Source organism: Rhamphochromis sp. 'chilingali' (assembly GCF_963969265.1).
Source record: "Rhamphochromis sp. 'chilingali' genome assembly, chromosome: 19".
In the NCBI taxonomy this organism is placed as follows: Eukaryota; Metazoa; Chordata; class Actinopteri; order Cichliformes; family Cichlidae; genus Rhamphochromis; species Rhamphochromis sp. 'chilingali'.
Genome location: NC_137946.1, coordinates 10579616 through 10598229, shown reverse-complemented (window position 1 = coordinate 10598229; position 18614 = coordinate 10579616). Strand labels below are relative to the sequence as shown.

Below are 18614 nucleotides of genomic sequence, written 5' to 3'. Positions count from 1 at the left end.
TAGCAATCACGTAGCACATCATTATATACCAGCTAGCCCAACTTCAGTAACCCTACAAAAGTCACTGCTTTTTAGTTTTCTGTATTTATTTATGTTGGAAGTGATAGCAGAGCTGTACTTTTTAATTTTTTTAGAAATCTCTCAGTCAGAACATGATATATCATGTTTAAGTGGAAACTAGCAAGCTAACTTCCTGCTAACGTTAACGGATGTTAAAATTAATTGTTACTCCTGCAGCAACACTGATCATTTCAGTAAAGATGAAAGATGAAAGACTAAACATTTTTTGACAGATTTTTGACCACATAAAATCGGTTTGAGGTCAGTAAGCACAACCAGAATTCATACATAAGGCGCACCGGATTATAAGGCGCACTGTCGATTTTTGAGAAAATTAAAGGACTTTAAGTGTGCCTTATAGTGCAGAAAATATGGCATTTTCATTTTATTTTTAATCCTAGATATGCGTTTGGGTGCCATCTAGGATCTAGATGACAATTCCCACCTTTAAATTCAGAATTACTTCACAGTTTCTTTCTGAATATATTGCAGCTACAAGAGAATTAATTTCATGGGAGCACGCTTTGCAGTAAAGTCTACACCTAAAATCTCGGTCATACATGTCGCAATCCATGGAATTTCTAGCAAAGAAATGGGTGTCTATTTCTTTTTACGTTTCTTAGATTGTCATGATTTACTGATTAGGAATCCATCTTTAAAGAGTATACACAGCAGAATCTTGCAGCTTTTATGACCAACATATGTATCTCCATCTGACGGCGAGGTGAAATCACTGGAACGGCACTTTTTCTCTTCCTTGACAGAAGTGTTATCCTTTCATCGTTTTCCATCTCAGAATCACATGTTCTCCCGCCTTACTCTCTTTTCAACTTGATATCCCCCTCTCTGTTTTTAGCTGCCTCCAGCAGAAACAAACATCTTCCGACCTCTAAAAATGTAAATGTTATTGAACTAGTATATACTATTCACTACTGTGTCATCTATTACAATATATCCAATCATGTGTTGAAGGTAAATGTGTGAAGCAAACATTTACCATCTGACGTGACATTTTTCATGGGTGTTGGCAGAATAGCTCCTGCGGTAAAAGCCTGTGGTCAGTGAGTCAGTCACAGCAGCTACACTGCAACATCCAGGACATTCAACTGACCTTCCATGCGCACAATCGCACATCTGCAGTACTCAGGTCCATTTGAGAATTAGAAATGAAATCATGGACTCTTAATTTGAAAATCAAACTAATTTGTCTTTAAGAGTAAGATGAAAAAATGTCTCATTATTTTTTTCTGAAGGAGGCCATTGATGTCCTGATGTTGGCTGAACTTAAACATGTGATGCGAGTTTTCGAAATAATGCTACACCCAAAGATTATCATCATTATCATACCTTTATTAATTAAAATATTTATTAATTAAAATATCCATTATGTACTTTTTTTCAGTATTCAATTAATAGATCGATCAAGTCCTGTTTTATTCAGTGTTTGTACCAATAAACTCCAACATTAGAACCACTGACAGCTGAAGTGATGATCTCATTAGAATGCCACCTGTCAGGGAGTTTGATATATTACATAGTTTTTTTTTCTCATCTTTGCCGTTTCTGTGCATGAAAGCCTGCAGCATGCCACTAGAGTTATGTTGGCTTGCAATGTGCCTGCAAAGTTTTGCAATCTGTCACATAAAACAGCCAAGTGGGCTGGGCAAAAGTCACGAAGCTGGAAGCAAGTTGGTCTCATTTGTGTAGAATTTCTATGATGTATCAATCCAGGAGCACAGGTAGTAAATTAGGTAAATCCCAGATTTAGTGTAACAGCTGTGAAAGAGGAGATGTTCTGCAGAAAACTATAGAAGAATCCCCATAATTGTTTTAGTTCCTGTTTTAACCCAAGTTGAGTGGTTGGTACAACAGAAAATCATTCCTCAAGAAACTGGTCTGGGTGGCAGCACGATCAAGCTCCTTTGGCATGTGCACAAAAAAGCAAGTTGGATCCCTACAAGCCCTACTCTGCTGCTAGCGTCACAAGGAGGACCTACCCAATGTAGCATTGTCCAAAAAACAAACAAACAACAAAATACAACTTGATACCAAAAATTCAGATTAGATACTCATTTGCAGCAGTATTTATACCAACAACTTCTTCACGCCCTCCAGTTGACAACTTCACACACAACCACTGCAGACAGATAGACACACAGCTCCGCCCCTCATTAGCAGCTAAAGTTGACGTCCACAACACTGAACAACATTTTAGGAAGAATTTCAAAAGTTCAGTAACATTGAAGTGTTAAACACTTTTCATGACCTTGATGGAATACTGACCTTAGTTGTTTAACTATTAGTAATAACCTGGAGCCATATTAGTTTTCTATTAAGTCATCTTTAAGGTACTAGGTACTGGTTAGGGGCTTTGGCTAATAATAAAATGATAATGTTTGAGCTATGTTATCAAGCCTGAAAATGCTGCATATTGTCACCTGTAAAAAAGTACTTCAGATACTATGAAAACTTACTTGTATAGTAAGTTTCTGTTGATTAACTTACTGAATTTGTTAAGAACGTTAAATAACTATGTAGGTTAAATCTGCACTATGAGCTCTTGAATGTGATAGGAAAAGAAGTTGTACATATCTTGGTTATAGAAAATATTCAGCCAAATAAAAATATTTATATCTATATGCATCTATATCCACGCTGTAACTGCGCCACTATTTTCCTCCCCTGGGACCCAAAGTAAAATCAGCTGATTCTCTATAAGAACCAGATCTTGATTCCCATCCCTCTAAATGAATTATGAAGAAGTCTCTATTCTTTTCGCTTAATGCTTAAAAAACAAAAACAAAAAAGTCTGTTTCCATCTGCTGTACAAAGTAATTTGTACAGAAATATGTTACGTCTGAAGAATGGGCACCAGCTGGTTAATGAGAAAATAAAAACAATGGGAAGTGGACTGTAAACCCAGATCAACTGGCACACCTGGATGCTGTCTAAAGCTTCCAGGCAACATTGTGCTTGCCGATTTCAATGAGATGTGACAACCTGGTGGTGTACATCACACCACCACCTGCGACACCACATGTGCTAAAGCTACCGGTACAACTGCAGCTGAAGGAAGGAAGGAAGTGCTATGTAATCGATTAATAATCTAATAGTCAGCAATATGTGTTTTTTCACTCTTTAAGGAAAAATTGCTTCCTGCTGCACAGCTTTAACTAGCCAGTCACTGTAATTTCCCATATAGTCATTGAGCCCATCATGTGGATACAAAATCTTGACCACATTTAAATCTGCAAGTCATTTAAAAAGAAATTCCTAAAGACATGTAGTCTCCCATAGCTAATTATAACCAGAACGACACCGGCTCCCATATTTTATGAATCTTTTCCTGTGATATAACAAGAATAAATGTGCACAGCTCTGACTGAACGGAAAACTGAACACACAGATGTTCTCGTCTTAAATTCAATTTCAAGTGTCGTATCGTATCAGCCTTATAAACAGTCAATATATTGAGATGTCTTGAAGGTGTAGGGCTGTGGTAAAAATAGCACTTTATTAGTGGTAAATAGATGCAAGATTTTAAATATTACACACCTTACGCACATTCTGTTTGCCCCCTTGTTGGCTGTTAAAACAGATTTCACTACAATACGTAGAAAAGACAGACTCAAAACACGAAAAAATATGTACATTTATAAGGTCTTCATGCATCAAGTCCAACCCACATATCAAAAATGCATTTGTAAAAACCACACACTGTTCTCCAAATATACAACTGTAATGCATAATGACAACATAAGGCACCTTGGAATAATATTTCCACTTTATTCCAGATCAACATGACCTCATCCAAAACATTATAGTGATGCTCATGCATAAGACCTAGTAGCACCATTGTATTTTGTTCATCTTTCTGCAGACTGTGTTAAACATTTTTACCACGTTTAGACCAAAATTCAAGTGAGCTGCAGGAATATTTCAGGAACACTAAGGCTACGTTCACACTGCAGGCCTTAATGCTCAATTCCAATTTTTTGATCAAATCCGATTTTTTTGTCTGGTTGTTCACACTGCAAATAAAATGTGAAAGCAAACAGCTCTAGTGTGAACGGTTCATGGCCCTCAGAGCGGCCCCGCATGTGCAAAAGAAAACGTCGCAGACAACGCGCTCTGTTTCCGGAAGTAAAAATGGTGGCTACAGAGCTAGTAGGTGTTGTTGCAGCAGTCTATCGATTTCTGCACAGTCGTAACCGACAGAATTTTGACAAATTAATTAGAGAAAAAAGGACACTGAGAAAAAAAGAGAGCCCGTGCTTTAACAATGGCTTTGTTTGGAGTAGTGGCTGCTACCTCCGTGCAGAGGCATATATGGACACAGAGTTGTTTAGCTTGAATAGAACTGTCTCCCCACATGCTAATCAAGTCCACTGACTCGCTCCGTCTCCAGTGTCCGCCGCCATGCTTTCTTGTTTGTCTTCTCCGGCGCTGATAATTGCCTTTTGTCTTGTGTCAGTGACGTAAAAGACGGATTTAATGTTGACCATTCAAACAGCAGTCGCTTTCTAAAACATCAGATATGTATCGGATTCAGTACCACATATGAAAGTGACCCAGATCGGATTTCAAAATATCAGATTTGTGCTGTTCAAACTGTCATACCATGATCGGATATGGGTCGCATAGGGTCAGAAAAGCAGGATTTGATGCACTTTCGCCTGCAGTGTGAACGTAGCTTAAGTTTTACTATAAGGTAAATATCACATTAATATTAATGAGAGTAAAACTTAATATGTGAGCAAGTTATGAGCTTGCTGATAATTATTTTTAGATAATTAAAAATGATTCTGTGGTAACTGAATTTGAAAGCAAAAGATACTGTGCTCCCTTTGATTTTGTGATAAAGAAATATCACAGACATCCTCACCACCAAACTGGACCACCTTCAGATCCCCCCGCCACCTGATCCTGGATCAAGGACTTCCTAACCAACTGGCCTCAATCGGTCTGCCCTGACTGTACACCAACCCATCCAACCAACGTCATTGTCAAGTATGCCGATGACACCACTGTGGGTGGGCTCATCGCCGATGGGGATAAGACATCGTACATGGAGGTAGAGAACTTGTCCCACTGGTGCTTAGAAAATAACCTGAAGCTGAACGTTCTTAAAACCAGAGGTGTGGACTCGAGTCACATGACTTTAACTCGAGTCAGACTCGAGTCATTAATTTTATGACTTTAGACTTGACTTGAAAAAATGTTCTAAGACTTGTGACTTGACTTGGACTTTTACACCAATGACTTGGGACTTGAATTGGACTTGAACCGGTTTACTTGAAAAGACTTGATATTTCACCCCAAATATAAAATTTAACATGCATATTATATAGAGATTGAAAATGTGACGTCATTCAGGGGTAGAACCGCAAAGGATTCTGGGAACTTGTGGCAAGAGGTACTAGCGCATGCAGGCTTTCAATTGAAATCAGTCACACAGCGATAAAAAGAAACACAAAAATGTCAAGAAGCTGTTGTATTATTAACTGCAATAGCCGGTCGCATGACAGCCACGGGAAGCCGACGGGTAAAGAGATCGGTTGTTATCGGATCACGTCGTTGAAGAGAAATTGTTCGAGCCATGTTTCCGAAGTAACAAAGACGCGACGGATGGCCTGGATTGCAGCCATTCAAAGATCAAATATAACGTCCCAGAACACTCCAGCTCACAGGTTAGTTTGCTCCAAGCATTTACACGAAGGTCAGTGTTTTTTAGTAGTTAATACGTCATGTTCTTAACATAATTGGTGATATAGGTTACAAGCAAGTCTGGCGCTGAACTGAAATTGTCGCGCTATGCTCCTTTATTTATTGTGCATAAATAGTGAATTGTCCTGACACAATATTGCGTTTCGCTTCTGTTATTATGGTACATTGACAAAAACATATACTTTTATTCACAGGATAAAACAGGTTTTTTGTATCACTAATTGCCCAGTACGATTACAGCATACAATATTATTGTCACTGCTACATTTCTGTAACGCGTACCAGAAATTATTTCCACTACTAATTAATTACCCTTGAGCTCAAAGGTCCTATTAATAAACGGTTAACGAATGTGTATTTATGAAGACAATTTGTGAGACTGGTAAACTTATGATAGGTACGATCAGAAACGGCCCTAACCAATCTGGCGCCCTAGGCAAGATTTTAGGTGGCGCCCCCCTACATCAGCAGTGTAGTGTAATGTTGTAACAAATAATATTTCTATTAAATAAGCTTTACTTTGCATTTTCATTAACGTGGGATTATTTTTTGTATTTAGAAATAATAGTACCAACTTTTTTTTTTCTTTTTTTTTCAACATTTGTGGCACTGGCGTGGCGCCCCCTGATGGACAGCGCCCTTAGCATTTGCCTATACGGCCTATGCCACGGGCCGGCCCTGGGTACGATGGTCTTTCGTTCTACACGGTGCATTTCAAGGTCCTGCACCCATCCGGCGGTAAACTGTACCTGGGCTTGTTGCAGTGACCTGAAGTTACTAAACTTCATGAGTGTATGCACTCACTCCAAGAACCGTATGATTATAAATATGCATATAAATATGCTACAATGAGATAGCTGACTTCATCTAACTAGCAAATGTTGTCCAGGCTACGTTGGTGATGCAGTTTTTTTTAATATGTATGATATTTTTGTCATGCGATTTTAAAGCTGGTCCTACAACCGCATCCAAGAATAACATGCAGCTTATCTCAGAACTGTCGGTGAAAATTATTCTTGGAGCTAGGTTTAATTCAGCTGCATTCTAAAGAGGTGCAATTTCACAATTTGTGTATATTTTCTAAGTTCACTATTTTGTCATGTGTTGAGAAAAACACAGATTTAAAAATTACATGGTCTAATATTTACATTTAGCATAACTGCAACATTATTTTTTCGTTTTTTTTTTTTAAAGACTCGAAAGGACTTGAAATTCAAAATTTCAGACTTGTGACTTGACTCGGACTTTTACACCAGTGACTTGAGACTCGACTCTGACTTGCCTGACATTACTTGAGACTTGACTTGAGACTTGAGGATAAAGACTTGAGACTTACTTGAGACTTGCAAAACAATGACTTGCTCCCACCTCTGCTTAAAACAAAAGAACTCATAATGGACTTCAGGAGGCACAGACAGGTTCAATCTCCTCTCATTATAAATGCCCTGGTAAAGAAAGCCCTCTGCCATCCCTGGAGGCCATCGCCAGCTCCTCCTGTCTTGTTTGCATTTCTCTTGTTTTGTATATATGTATTTCTCCCGATTGCTATTTATTCCTGCCTCGTTCACCATAAACTATTCTTTGCATTAGGTTTTTTTTTTTTCAGTAAAATTTTTCCCTTTGACTTCCACATACTTCTCCCCTGGTAGCCAAACCCTAAAGCTGCTCTTCTTGTATAAAGTCTTTGGCTGTTGACCAAACAGCTATTTGAACCTGTTTGCTTGTTAAATTTCAAGCAAATAATGTGTAATTCAGTATGTAAACTGTAATACTTCTACTGTGTTTTCAGATGAAGAGTAAAATAAAATAAAATAAAAAATAACTAAATAAAAAAAACAAAAATCACTTTCAAACTGAAACAGCCCATGTACTCTGAGGAACAGAATTCACAGATGCAGTTATGATGATGATCTAAAAAATAAACTTTGATGCATATCACTTGATGAAAAATACAAATTAGCTCATAAGATGTAAAAAAACGTTTTTATACACTTTTTTTTTGTATATCTACGTCTATATAGTCCATGAAAACCTATTGCAATCTTTTGTTCACAACACTGGAGTCGGCGTGACAATTTCAAAGGCACCGCTACGTTTAAGTATTTTAATCTGTACGGCTTGTTTATCCATAGCTTTACTGACTCAGACTCAACTTCAGAAGGGGTCGGGGGTGGATGTTGCTGGTGGCAAAAAATATGGGATGCACTGAAAATGATTGTGCTCCACTGAAAGTGAGTCAGAGCTTTTCCCAAAAAGAAAGGAACAGAACCCACAGAGTTATGTTAAAACAACAAAAGCAAAATTGAATCCAACAAGTCTATAAACTGGTAATATCTGAGGGGCCATTTTAACAAGGATCACACATTATTTTCAACATTTGTGCATTTTCAGGAATGAGCGGTCTGTGTCTAACACCCAGCTGCACAGACACTGGGAAATCTATTCTGTCTTCATTTTGATTCATGCCTGCTGGGGATGTCAGCTAATTGGTTGCTTGGAACATTATTGACCAGATCTTCAGTATATCAATATAAAATTGACTGAAACTTCAAAGTAATTAGAGCACGGATCAATAAAATTTTTTCCCTTTCATGCTGTACCTGATCTAACTGTATATTTTGTCCATGATCCCTGTTCAGTTCTATATTAGCGTCTTGCTGGTGCTCTTAAAGGACCCAGTTTGGCACGGTTTGTGGTTGAGCTGGTTTGTGGTCCAAGTGACCTACAGCCCTGCCCCTGCAATTTTCTCTCTCTCCCTCTTGAGCCACGCCTTAATTTTTTATATTTTGCTAGGAAAACTGGAACTAGGTGAAGAGATTTTCAGGAATAGTTCCCCAGGCTTCTAGAAGGACATTCAAAACTCGTCTTTGGATGCTGTGTGCTTTTTGTTCTGTTCTCCATCTAGATGATCCACTGTGTGTTTTTCTATCTATGTATCTATGCTTTTAGTGCATTGGCAGTATGTTTGCGATCATTGTCATGACGGAGCATGTATTGTATCTAAATCTGTATTCAACATCTATTACAGCTGTAGACACTCACTTTTGTACCTCTCTTTTGACCTCCTCCACATATTTTGACAATGATTTTAAACCAAAAGGTTCAAATTTGGAGTCATCACTCCATAAGACCTCTGTCACTGTCTGTCAGTTTAGTTCTTGTATAATTTATCATACATTTTTTCCCTGCTTCCTTTCCTTAAGTATGGCTTCTTGACAGCCACCCTTCCCCTGAGACTACTTTTGATGAGGTTTTTTCTGCATGTTAGATGGATCTGCAGAAGGCCAAGTTACACCTGTCAAGTACTATTGGTGGCTGTAGCTCAGGAGGTAGAACAGGTCATCTACTAATTGGAAGGTTGCTGGTTTAATCCCTGCCTGCTCACGTCTACATGCGAAGTATTCCTGGAGGCAAGATACTTACCCCAAAATGTTCGTCTATGCATCCATCAGAGTGTGAATGTTAGATAAAAAGAACTTCTGTGAATGACGCAAGCTGTATAAAGCGCTTTGATTACCGTAAATGTCGGGCTATAAGCCGCTACTTTTTGCACAAGCTTTGAACCCTGCGGCTTTTAGTCAGGTGCGGCTTTTCTATGGATTGTCCATGATTTTTGTCATATCGTAAGACGATTTGTTTTGTTTGTTCCGCTGTTGTACGGCACTACGTTGCCTGGCGGAAGGATCGGGGTTCAAGAGTGGTATGTTAGTCACATGTCCGTCCGCCAGGCAACGTAGTGCCATACGAAGTAGCTCGAAAAACAAACTTCAAAGTAGCGGTACGCGTTCAGCGGGAGGCGTGGATGATGAGCGGCGATAAACTTGCGAAAAGCAAGTTATGCCCAACTCCACCGGTGGATTCTGACAGCGTGGAAAAGTGTGAAAACATCCACGATCACCAACGGATTTGAAGGGCTGGACTGCTGCATGATGGAGAGGACACTGCCACGGCCCTTCTGAGGGTGTTCGACTCTGACACTGACAACGAGGATTTCTTTGGTTTTGAAAGTGACAACGAAGGAGAGAAGAAGAGTGGATGACGAAGCCATCCTGAGCCTGTTTGTATCCGACACTGGAGGAGAGGACTTTGGTGGTTTTAGTGCGCAGGAAGAAGAGAAAGATGGTGGTGAATGACTGACTTTTCTTCTTGTTAAAGCTGTGTCACTGCACCTGAGCCTAAAAGGTAGTCCGAATCTATTTTTCTGGTGTGCTATAGGTTACTGTTATGTACTACATGTGCAAATATGTACCTATAACTTGTTTTTCAAAATATTAATAAAAGTGATGTGTCTCCAAACAGCCATCTCTTTCCTGACAATTCCCTTTGTGCATATTCTCTTACATATGATAAGTCAACATTGAAACACCTGCGGCTTTTAGTCAGGTGCGGCTAATGTATGTACAAAACAGGATTTTCCCCTGATTTTAGCTTGTGCGGCTAATATTTAGGTGCGCTTTGTAGTCCAGGGAATACGGTACTCAGCTAGAGTAGAAATGTGTTTTAAAAGGACCAGTCCATTTATTGTACCATTTATTTCAGACTTGAATTTTTCATATTTCTTAACAACATGACTTTCAGATACCGTTTATCTGCTGTACATTGTGGTTTTTTTTGGCCTGACACTTGTTTGTCCTCCATTTGTTCAGTTTCCTCATATTTTTGGAGGATGCACTGCATATCATGCTGAGATAAATCAACTTCTGGGAATCAGCTTGGTGCAGAATTACTACTTCATGTCAAACTCTGCTATTTTTCCCCTTTTTAAAGCTTCAGCTAAAGAAATTGGAAAAGAACTTGTGTGTTGCAAAAAGGCTTCAGGTAAAAAGTGCCTGAGACGTCATTGGTTCTTTGCCAAGTTTTCTATTATGTGTAGACACAACACTGTTTCATCCCATAAGTGCCTTTTTATGGTCGAAACTTGAATGGCTCATAGGTCAGTGTTAAGTTGCTTAACAAACAAACTAAAAAAATCCCCTGAATGTGAAAAAGGACGTTAATGTTCAATGAAAAACTTGATTGAAAAAAGATCTGTGTGTGTGTGTGTGTGTGCTCTTTGACCACTTGACCAGTGACTCAATTGTTCAAATGATTGAGGCCCCTATAACACTGGCTAAGCCAAAATAACTGATAAGCCAACTAATTAAATCAAATTAGAAAGGAAACGCGGTGTATACAATTGGCAAATCTTGACAGGTAACCTATGATTTGACATTAAGTAGATTCTCAAACCTCTGACTTTCTATTTCTTTTGACTCCTCTGAGAAACTATTTGGCTGGTCATTCAATCAGGAAAGCAGTTCCGCCATGAATACCTTACCCTTGTCCAGACCCGTGAAACATTAACCTTGACAACACCACTGAAACAGAATGTTAACTGTTGACCTGGTCACTTCTCAAAGTGATGCCCCTCTCTGCCCTGCTGTAAATAATTCATGTGGGATGAGCTTACAAAGCCAGCAGAGCCTGGGCAACTTCAGAGCCAATATACAGGCAAAGTGTACATATAGCACTTTCATTCTTATAGCTATTGATTATGTGCCATGTTATCCAGAAGCTTGGCAATAGATTACAAACAAAACAGACAACAAGATGGCCTGACTGTCGACACTTGTTAAGCGTTGACTGTATAAGTGGAAGGCAGAGTGGAAGCGAGGCAAGCTGAAGGACTGATGGACCTTCGCCATTATGCAGACTTCTCATTTATATGTGGTCCATGGACAGCTTAATCATGCCCTGACTTTCAGTGTGGGGTGAGGAAATTTGTTGATGTGCAGAATGACAGATCCTTATATAGAGGATTTGTCTGTTACACCTTAATCCATTAGGAAAGTCTCCTGCTTCAACTGTAGTAAAGCCGATTTGGAGCTTGTTGATAGCATCAGTGGGCATCAGGGAGGTGGCAGTTCTCAGAGAGAAACAGCTTTGCTGATATGCAGATATTCTGGGAGCATGTGCAAGCTCATGGTCTGAGGATTATACCCAAAGTTTGATGGACAATTAAAATATACTTTTACTTTCAGATGCAAAAAAATCCATTTTTCAGTTTAGGTTTAGATTTCAGGAGAGGCAACACATAAAAAAAGTCTTTATTCAAATAAGCAAATGTGAAGCCTCATGTAGTACAAGTTAAACCAAAGAAAAATGTTTTAAGCAGAGACTGCTGTGCTACATTGCGTCTGAAATAACTGGAAGATGATTTTTAGTGAGTCCCTGTCACGTGTCACATCAGGCACATGCATTAAAACCTTCTCTGACTGCTCGGGCAGTGCTGCAGCAGCATGTGGGTAGGGCTGCTGTGCTCAAAGCCAGATGGCCATGCAAGGGATATGTGCTCTCATATCAGATATGTTAGAAACTAAACGTTAGCATAGTCTGCAGCCTGAGCTTTTGGATCATAGAGATATGGCTGCCATCACCAGATGCTTTTAAACTGAAGTAAACCTTAAAATTAGATCAGTCTTAGCCAAGTACTGCAGATGAAGGGAACACCTTGTTTTCTAAGACCAGGGGAGTTTAGTCAAAACCTCGAGAAGAAAAGGTAACACTCTTTCTAAAAATGTGTGTTACGCCGGCGTGCTCCTGTTTGACTGAGTTATGGTACGGATACAAATTTTGATGCAAACTCTAGCTCGAGGTAGTGTGACACCTCCAGAGATCAGCTGTGAAAAACGTTCAGTGAAGTCACTGAGACACTGTTTACTGGAGACAATAAGTTTGCAAAATAAGAACTGTGTGCATGCATGTGTGTTTGGGCCGGCTGAAAGAAGTAGGCTCCAGAGCTTCATGAAGAAGAAGAATGTCTTAAATAAAGTAATTTGCCTGGTTCTGCTGCATCTATTTAGATAAATGTCAAACTTTTTTTTATAAATACAACAATGTGGCACAAGTGCAGCTGACTGTTAGAGTTAAGTTCTGTCTTATATGTCTGGACACTTTTTCAGTCAGTTTAGTCTGTGTTCATCACTGACTAAAGATCTGTTGATCTACATACACTGTATGAACCTGGCTGAATTGAAAGCTACTTTAAGACCAGGGCACAGGTTCTTGTAAAAAGATGTCTTGCCAGGCTTGGCCAGCACCTTCCCCTGGTCCCACATTTCTATTTAATATATGTAATTACAAGCACTGTGTGCTCCTAATAAGCAAGAAGAGCCAAGTGGCACAGTGACAAAGCAAACTGGGCTAATCCCTGTCACAGTGTTCTGATTTCCTTCCCCGACCGGCTTTCTTCCAGGTTCGGCAAGCCTTTCCTAGCGTGTAAAATCTTAAAGTGATTTACACTCCGTCGCGTCTGCCTGCCATAACATCCTACCTTATCAACAATGCAAACAAGGCAACCTGTGCAATCTCTGCGTTTGAAATTACAAGGAGTATGATTAAAATGACTCCTAGACATGCTGGAGTTTTCTTTTTTCGCTGACTCGTAACACGCAGCCTGAAAAAATATGCACAGGATGCAGGAGTGAAAATGCTGTGAATGGACAATCATAGCTATGTTGTGCTGCACAACGCAAATTAACTCAGCAGTCAGTGAAATTTAGACGAGTGGTGAAGACAGCACTAGGTGCATTTAGATGGGAGGATAACTCACTTTATGTCTGTTCTGTTCTTGAGGACACATGTCATGTATTCTATTTTAAGAGTCACAGTGCTCTGAGGTCCTTGGGTACAAAAACTTCAATATGTGCAAGAACAAAAGAAGATGAGTTTTTCTCTATACACTGAATTATTAAGCTCTTGCAGAACTATATACACAAGAATTGAGCCATAATTCTTAACATTTCAATTCAGGTGTTTTCAGTCCCACTGTCACAGGTGAATAAACTGAGCATCTGGCCTTGCAGTCTGCCTTTACTGTAAAAATATTTGGGAAAGAATGAGTCGCTCTGAAGAACTCATTGAACTCAAGCGGGGTGCTGTATTATGATGCCACTGTTGCAACATTCACTTTGTGAAATTTCTGCCTTCCTGGATGTTCCACTACAATCTCAAAGTGGTAGTATTGCAAAATGGAAGCATTTAGGAACCACAGCAACTCAGACCACGGAAAATTAAATGAAGACTCAACAAGTTGCCAATGCTCTGCGGACGGAATAAGTGCAGAGTAACAAATCTCCTCTGGTGTTAACATCAGCACAAAAACTGTGCAACGGGAGCTTCATGGCATGGGTTCCCATGGCAGAGCAGGTGCAATGTATAGGTGGTTCAGTAATCCATACAGCATTACAGTTATTGCATCTGACAGTCACAACTAAGATTCTAATTTCATACATTTCTTAAATTTTCCATGCAAATAAAAAAAGTTGGTTAGGCTGCAGAAGCGAGCCTGATCAAACAGGTCCTAAAAAAAACAACCCCACATCAGCAGCAGACACCCGAGTACTGAACTTGAATGGGCATTACAGCGTGACATATATATTTTTGTGTACCTGCATTCAGGAATGAGGCTGAGGAGCAGGAGGAGCCAAAAGCCAATATCCACTGACTGAGGCTTCCAACGTGCAGCAGCCATAGTCTCTGCGCAGGTCTGCAGAAGGAAAGAGGAGACATAAGTGGATGGTGTTATGTTTGGAGACTCAACCAAAATATCCAGTTTTCCATTCCTTATTTATTCCATAATTTATTTCATCTTCGCACTCTGCACCACTGCACATATCAATATAAATATGCTATACATGTTGTTATTGCGACCTGTCCAGGCTGTATCCAGCCCTTTCTCCCTATGGTAGCTGGGATAGGCTCCAAGCCCCCCGCGATCCCGAATTGAACAAGCGGAAGAGAATGGATAGATGAATGCTGTTCTAGTCTGTCTACTCTGCAAAATACATTGAGAGCAAAGAAAATAACAAGGCCCAATTCCCTGTATTTGTGCACATACTTGGCCAATAAATGTGATTCTGAATTACTCACAAAATGTTGTCCGATCTAAGTCATGATTATAAACAAACAACATGACTACGCTATGATGAAATAACACAAACAACTGGACTAAATATAGTAACTCAGAACCTCTTTTAGTAGAAACCGTCCTCATCAAACTACACCCTTTTTGGCTCCTACCTCAAAGCACACTGTGTTCTGTTGATCTTATGTGCTGCACAATAATGTTTAATATTTAGTATTTACTGTCATATTCCCATATATCATTGTGATGCTGTTTATTCTATTACTCTTGTTCTCTTCTGCTTGTTTTCTTTTTTCTTTCTCAGCAGGTGACCCAGGTGATTGATATATGCATTTTTTTTCTCTGCCCGTTCTGTTGGTTTTTGTTTTTTGCCCTTCTCCCCCGTCCCTCTTCTCAGCTGTTTCTCTTTCCCTCTTTCTTTCTCCCCTTCTTTCCCCCAGTCAAGTCTGTCCCGTATTCAGCAAGTGAAAATAAAATAAACAATAAAAGGTGAATCAAATGGACCATTACGGCAAGGCTGGATGGTCAATTTGGTAAAGTAAATCCGTTGGGCATCTTTCTTTGCCTTTAGACAACAATTCTGATGAAAAAAAAAAAAAAAAGAAACCGTCCTCATCAGTGTTTTCTTGTAGCTGTTTAAAAGCTCCGGATAATAATGTTTTTTAAACCTTTTAATGATTAAACAGCCCTCTTTAAAACAGACCTGGGCTATGTCTATGAAGAGGTAGAGTGGCACCACTTATTGGAACAGGCAAATGCAATTTAACATATTTCATAGGATATATTAGACCCCTTACATACGACATAAAATTGATAGTAATTATTGCCCCAGATGCTTGAGATGTAAGGTCACAGATGGCAATCTCCTATACATGCTGTGGAATTGCGCAGTGATAGAAGAATTTTGCAGACGGGCCATTCAAATAATCTCAGGGGTAATGGGGATCCAAATTGAACTGGACCCAAAACTATGGATTCTAGGTGACAGAGGTTCTATTAACGTGAATTACCATAGGTGATGCCCCAATATCTAAGTTGGATTATGTTCAGGAGTCTTGGTCTGAATTCCATTCTTTCTCAACTATTCGGTTCTTTATTTGTGTGCCTTGGGTTTTCTTTATTTGTAGGTCCCAGACTGCCCTGACATACTTCTGTAACACTGTAACACTGTTTAATTCAATTTACTTTACAGTCTATTGCAAACTGTTCAGCCCTTGAGGTCAAAAAGCAGCTCCAAACCAAGTTGCTCCCTCCACCTTGCCTCACAGTTGGGGCTAGTTCTTGATGTTGGTGCGCAAAGTCTCCTTTTTCCCCCACTCCAAAAAACAAAACGATAGCAGTGAATGTATTTGATGAGGGCCACTTAGGAGAACTCTTTTGTCTGATCTTTTCAGAAAGGCTCTTGAGGCAAAATTGAGAAAATAGAGAAGATACTTCTAAACTGACAAAGCTTGTCTTGCAATTTGGACACAAACCCAAATCTCCTTTTTAAAATTCTTGCATGCGATGCACCAACAATCGACACCAACAAGCAAAAATATTTTCTTTAGGTTTGTAATAGCAATTGACTGATTCTACTGTGAACAAATGTTTTAGCAAGTTGTAGAGATTTCTGCAGGTGTTTATTCTTTCTATTCTTTCTGTTACGCTTTTAAAATTACACAGTGTGCTCTTGGTGTGCTCTTAGTAGGACGCCCACACCTAGTAGCTCTACTGAATTTCATCCATTTGTTGACAGCTTTTCTTATTGTGGATAAAGAAACACCAAAGTCTTTAGAAATGCTTTTGGAGGATTTCCAGCTTCTTCTAAGGTGCGATGAGAGCGTTCGTGATTGAAGCATGGCTGCACGAGTCATTCTTTCTCAAGAAAAGCAGACTCAGCAACTGGGTTTTGCATGGCTGAATTCACAGGGCAGGGCACCTCTAAAACTCACACTTCTAATCTCATCTCCTTAATTTGAATGCCTGACTTTAAATAGCTTTAGCACAAAGGTTCACTTATTTTTCCCAGCCTGCCTTTTGAATCATTACAATTTATTCAGTGAAAATGTGAAAAGTTCAAATTTTTTCTTGCAACTGTAAGTACAGAATTGATTACTGATCAAACCAAACCTAAGACTGCTTTTCTTTTAAATTACTCACCAAAGCCTCAACAATAACCTGCCTGTTCTCCTGTGCTCGATAAGTTATATTCATGGTATTTATGGTGTTTTTCAGTCTTAAACACATAATCCTGTGAGTCTGTCTATTATGTGGGTTAAAATCAAAAGACGCTTTATGTCCAACTCAGTGTTTAAATGATCAGTGTGGAAGAAAAAAATGACACATTGTCCAAATAATACTCAGAAAAGCAATGTGTATAAATTTCCTCTGTGCTTAACAGGGATGGCCTGACTTATTTACGAGAGCTGGCTTCATTTATTCTGCGCCTTTATTTTCTTATCATAATAGAGAATTTCTTTTAGGACACTAGTGATTTGAAATGACATGGGCTTATAAGGTTCTTTTGCATCACCACAAAAACAGAACAGCAATGAAGACAAATGTGTCAAAAACAGTTAGATTTCACAGTATTTTTGCATTTTGCATCTCCTTGCATCAGCAGGTGATCTCAAAAGACACTCTTTGTATACATGTGTAACCTTGCAGAAGTTTTGCAGTTTAATGCACCAACCACACAAAACTGCAGCTTACTGGTGCACAGAGTAAGAACACAGACAGCTGTTCCCCATCAGCAAAGACTTCATTTTCTTCCGTGCTGGAAACAGTCCCCTCTGAGTTTCCGTTTGCTGATCCAAAACGAGCCTGGTTAGCACACCAGACAATGAAATAAGGCACGACTCTTTGCTAAAGATGTACACTTATGGAACTGAAATTGTAACCAGTAATAATTATTTTTTCTACATAATTATTTGACTACAATAGTCAGTAATAATACTGTTTATACAGCCTTCAGAATCCCTTTAAGCACATGCTTATTGTAAACTGCATGGTTTAGTACTTAATATATACTTTAATTAATGATTAGACCTTATCTCTTTAACAAGCATGCATAGGCTATATAAACAACTTCGCATACTGTGCGCTAATTAATGGTTGCCCAAGGGTTTTGGCTATCTGGGAGAAGAACTCAGGCCATGCAGTAAAACTGTGGCTGCCAGTCTAAGTGGGGCACAGGATGGGGAAAAACGTCTTCAAGACATTGTGTGCATGAGAGGATAACCTAAACGGCTCTGTGGCAGCCTTCATCCTCTCCTTCATCTTCCTCCCTTGGGTTCTGCAGTGAAGTCACATCATCTTCCTGACTTCAGCAAAGTTTAAAATGTAGCTCCATAGGCTCAGCTGTGAACACGCAACATGCACTTGTTAGAAACTTGCTTTAAAATAATCTGCCGGAAAATGTGATGAGGTTTAGATAAAGACTAGGGCTGAACGATATATCGCATTTGCGATAATATCGCGACATGATCAAGTGCAATTTTCTAACCGCAAAGGCTGCGATTATACTCTGGACATGTCCAAATTCATGGGCTGCATCCTCCTGAGGCCGCATTTGTAGACCGATTACGTCACAGCGACGCGCCGAAGGCTGTCCAAATTACTACCATATCCCAGAATTCATAGCGCGGCCCAGCCAAACTCCAGTTTCCAGCAATGGCGGCCGCTACTGAGTTTTAAAATTACTCATACTAATCTTTCAGGGTCACAAAATAAACTTTTAACATATTTTCAGGCGAGAAAGTAGTTGTGTAAACATCAAATATCTGCTCGGTTTATCAAGATATCCCATATTTGCAAAAGTGCTTCGACGTTTTCAGAGGCGTCTGCTACCCACCAGCTCGACAGCTAGCCGGGAGCTCGAGGGTTACTGATGCGGCCGAGAACGGCACAACTCCCGGCACATCATTTTCAGATCACCGCG

General features: G+C 39.5%; 1 protein-coding gene across 1 annotated transcript in view; it reads right to left on the bottom strand.

The window, feature by feature from the left end:
* The window catches only part of gabra3 (gamma-aminobutyric acid type A receptor subunit alpha3), a 118200-nt gene that overhangs the window by 72455 nt on the left and 27131 nt on the right, over window positions 1–18614 (bottom strand). Inside the window, exon 2 of the mRNA XM_080866706.1 lies at window positions 14217–14314. Coding sequence (XP_080722832.1) covers window positions 14217–14299 — 83 coding nt within the window. The 5' untranslated portion in view covers window positions 14300–14314. The remainder of the gene's footprint in view (window positions 1–14216; window positions 14315–18614) is intronic.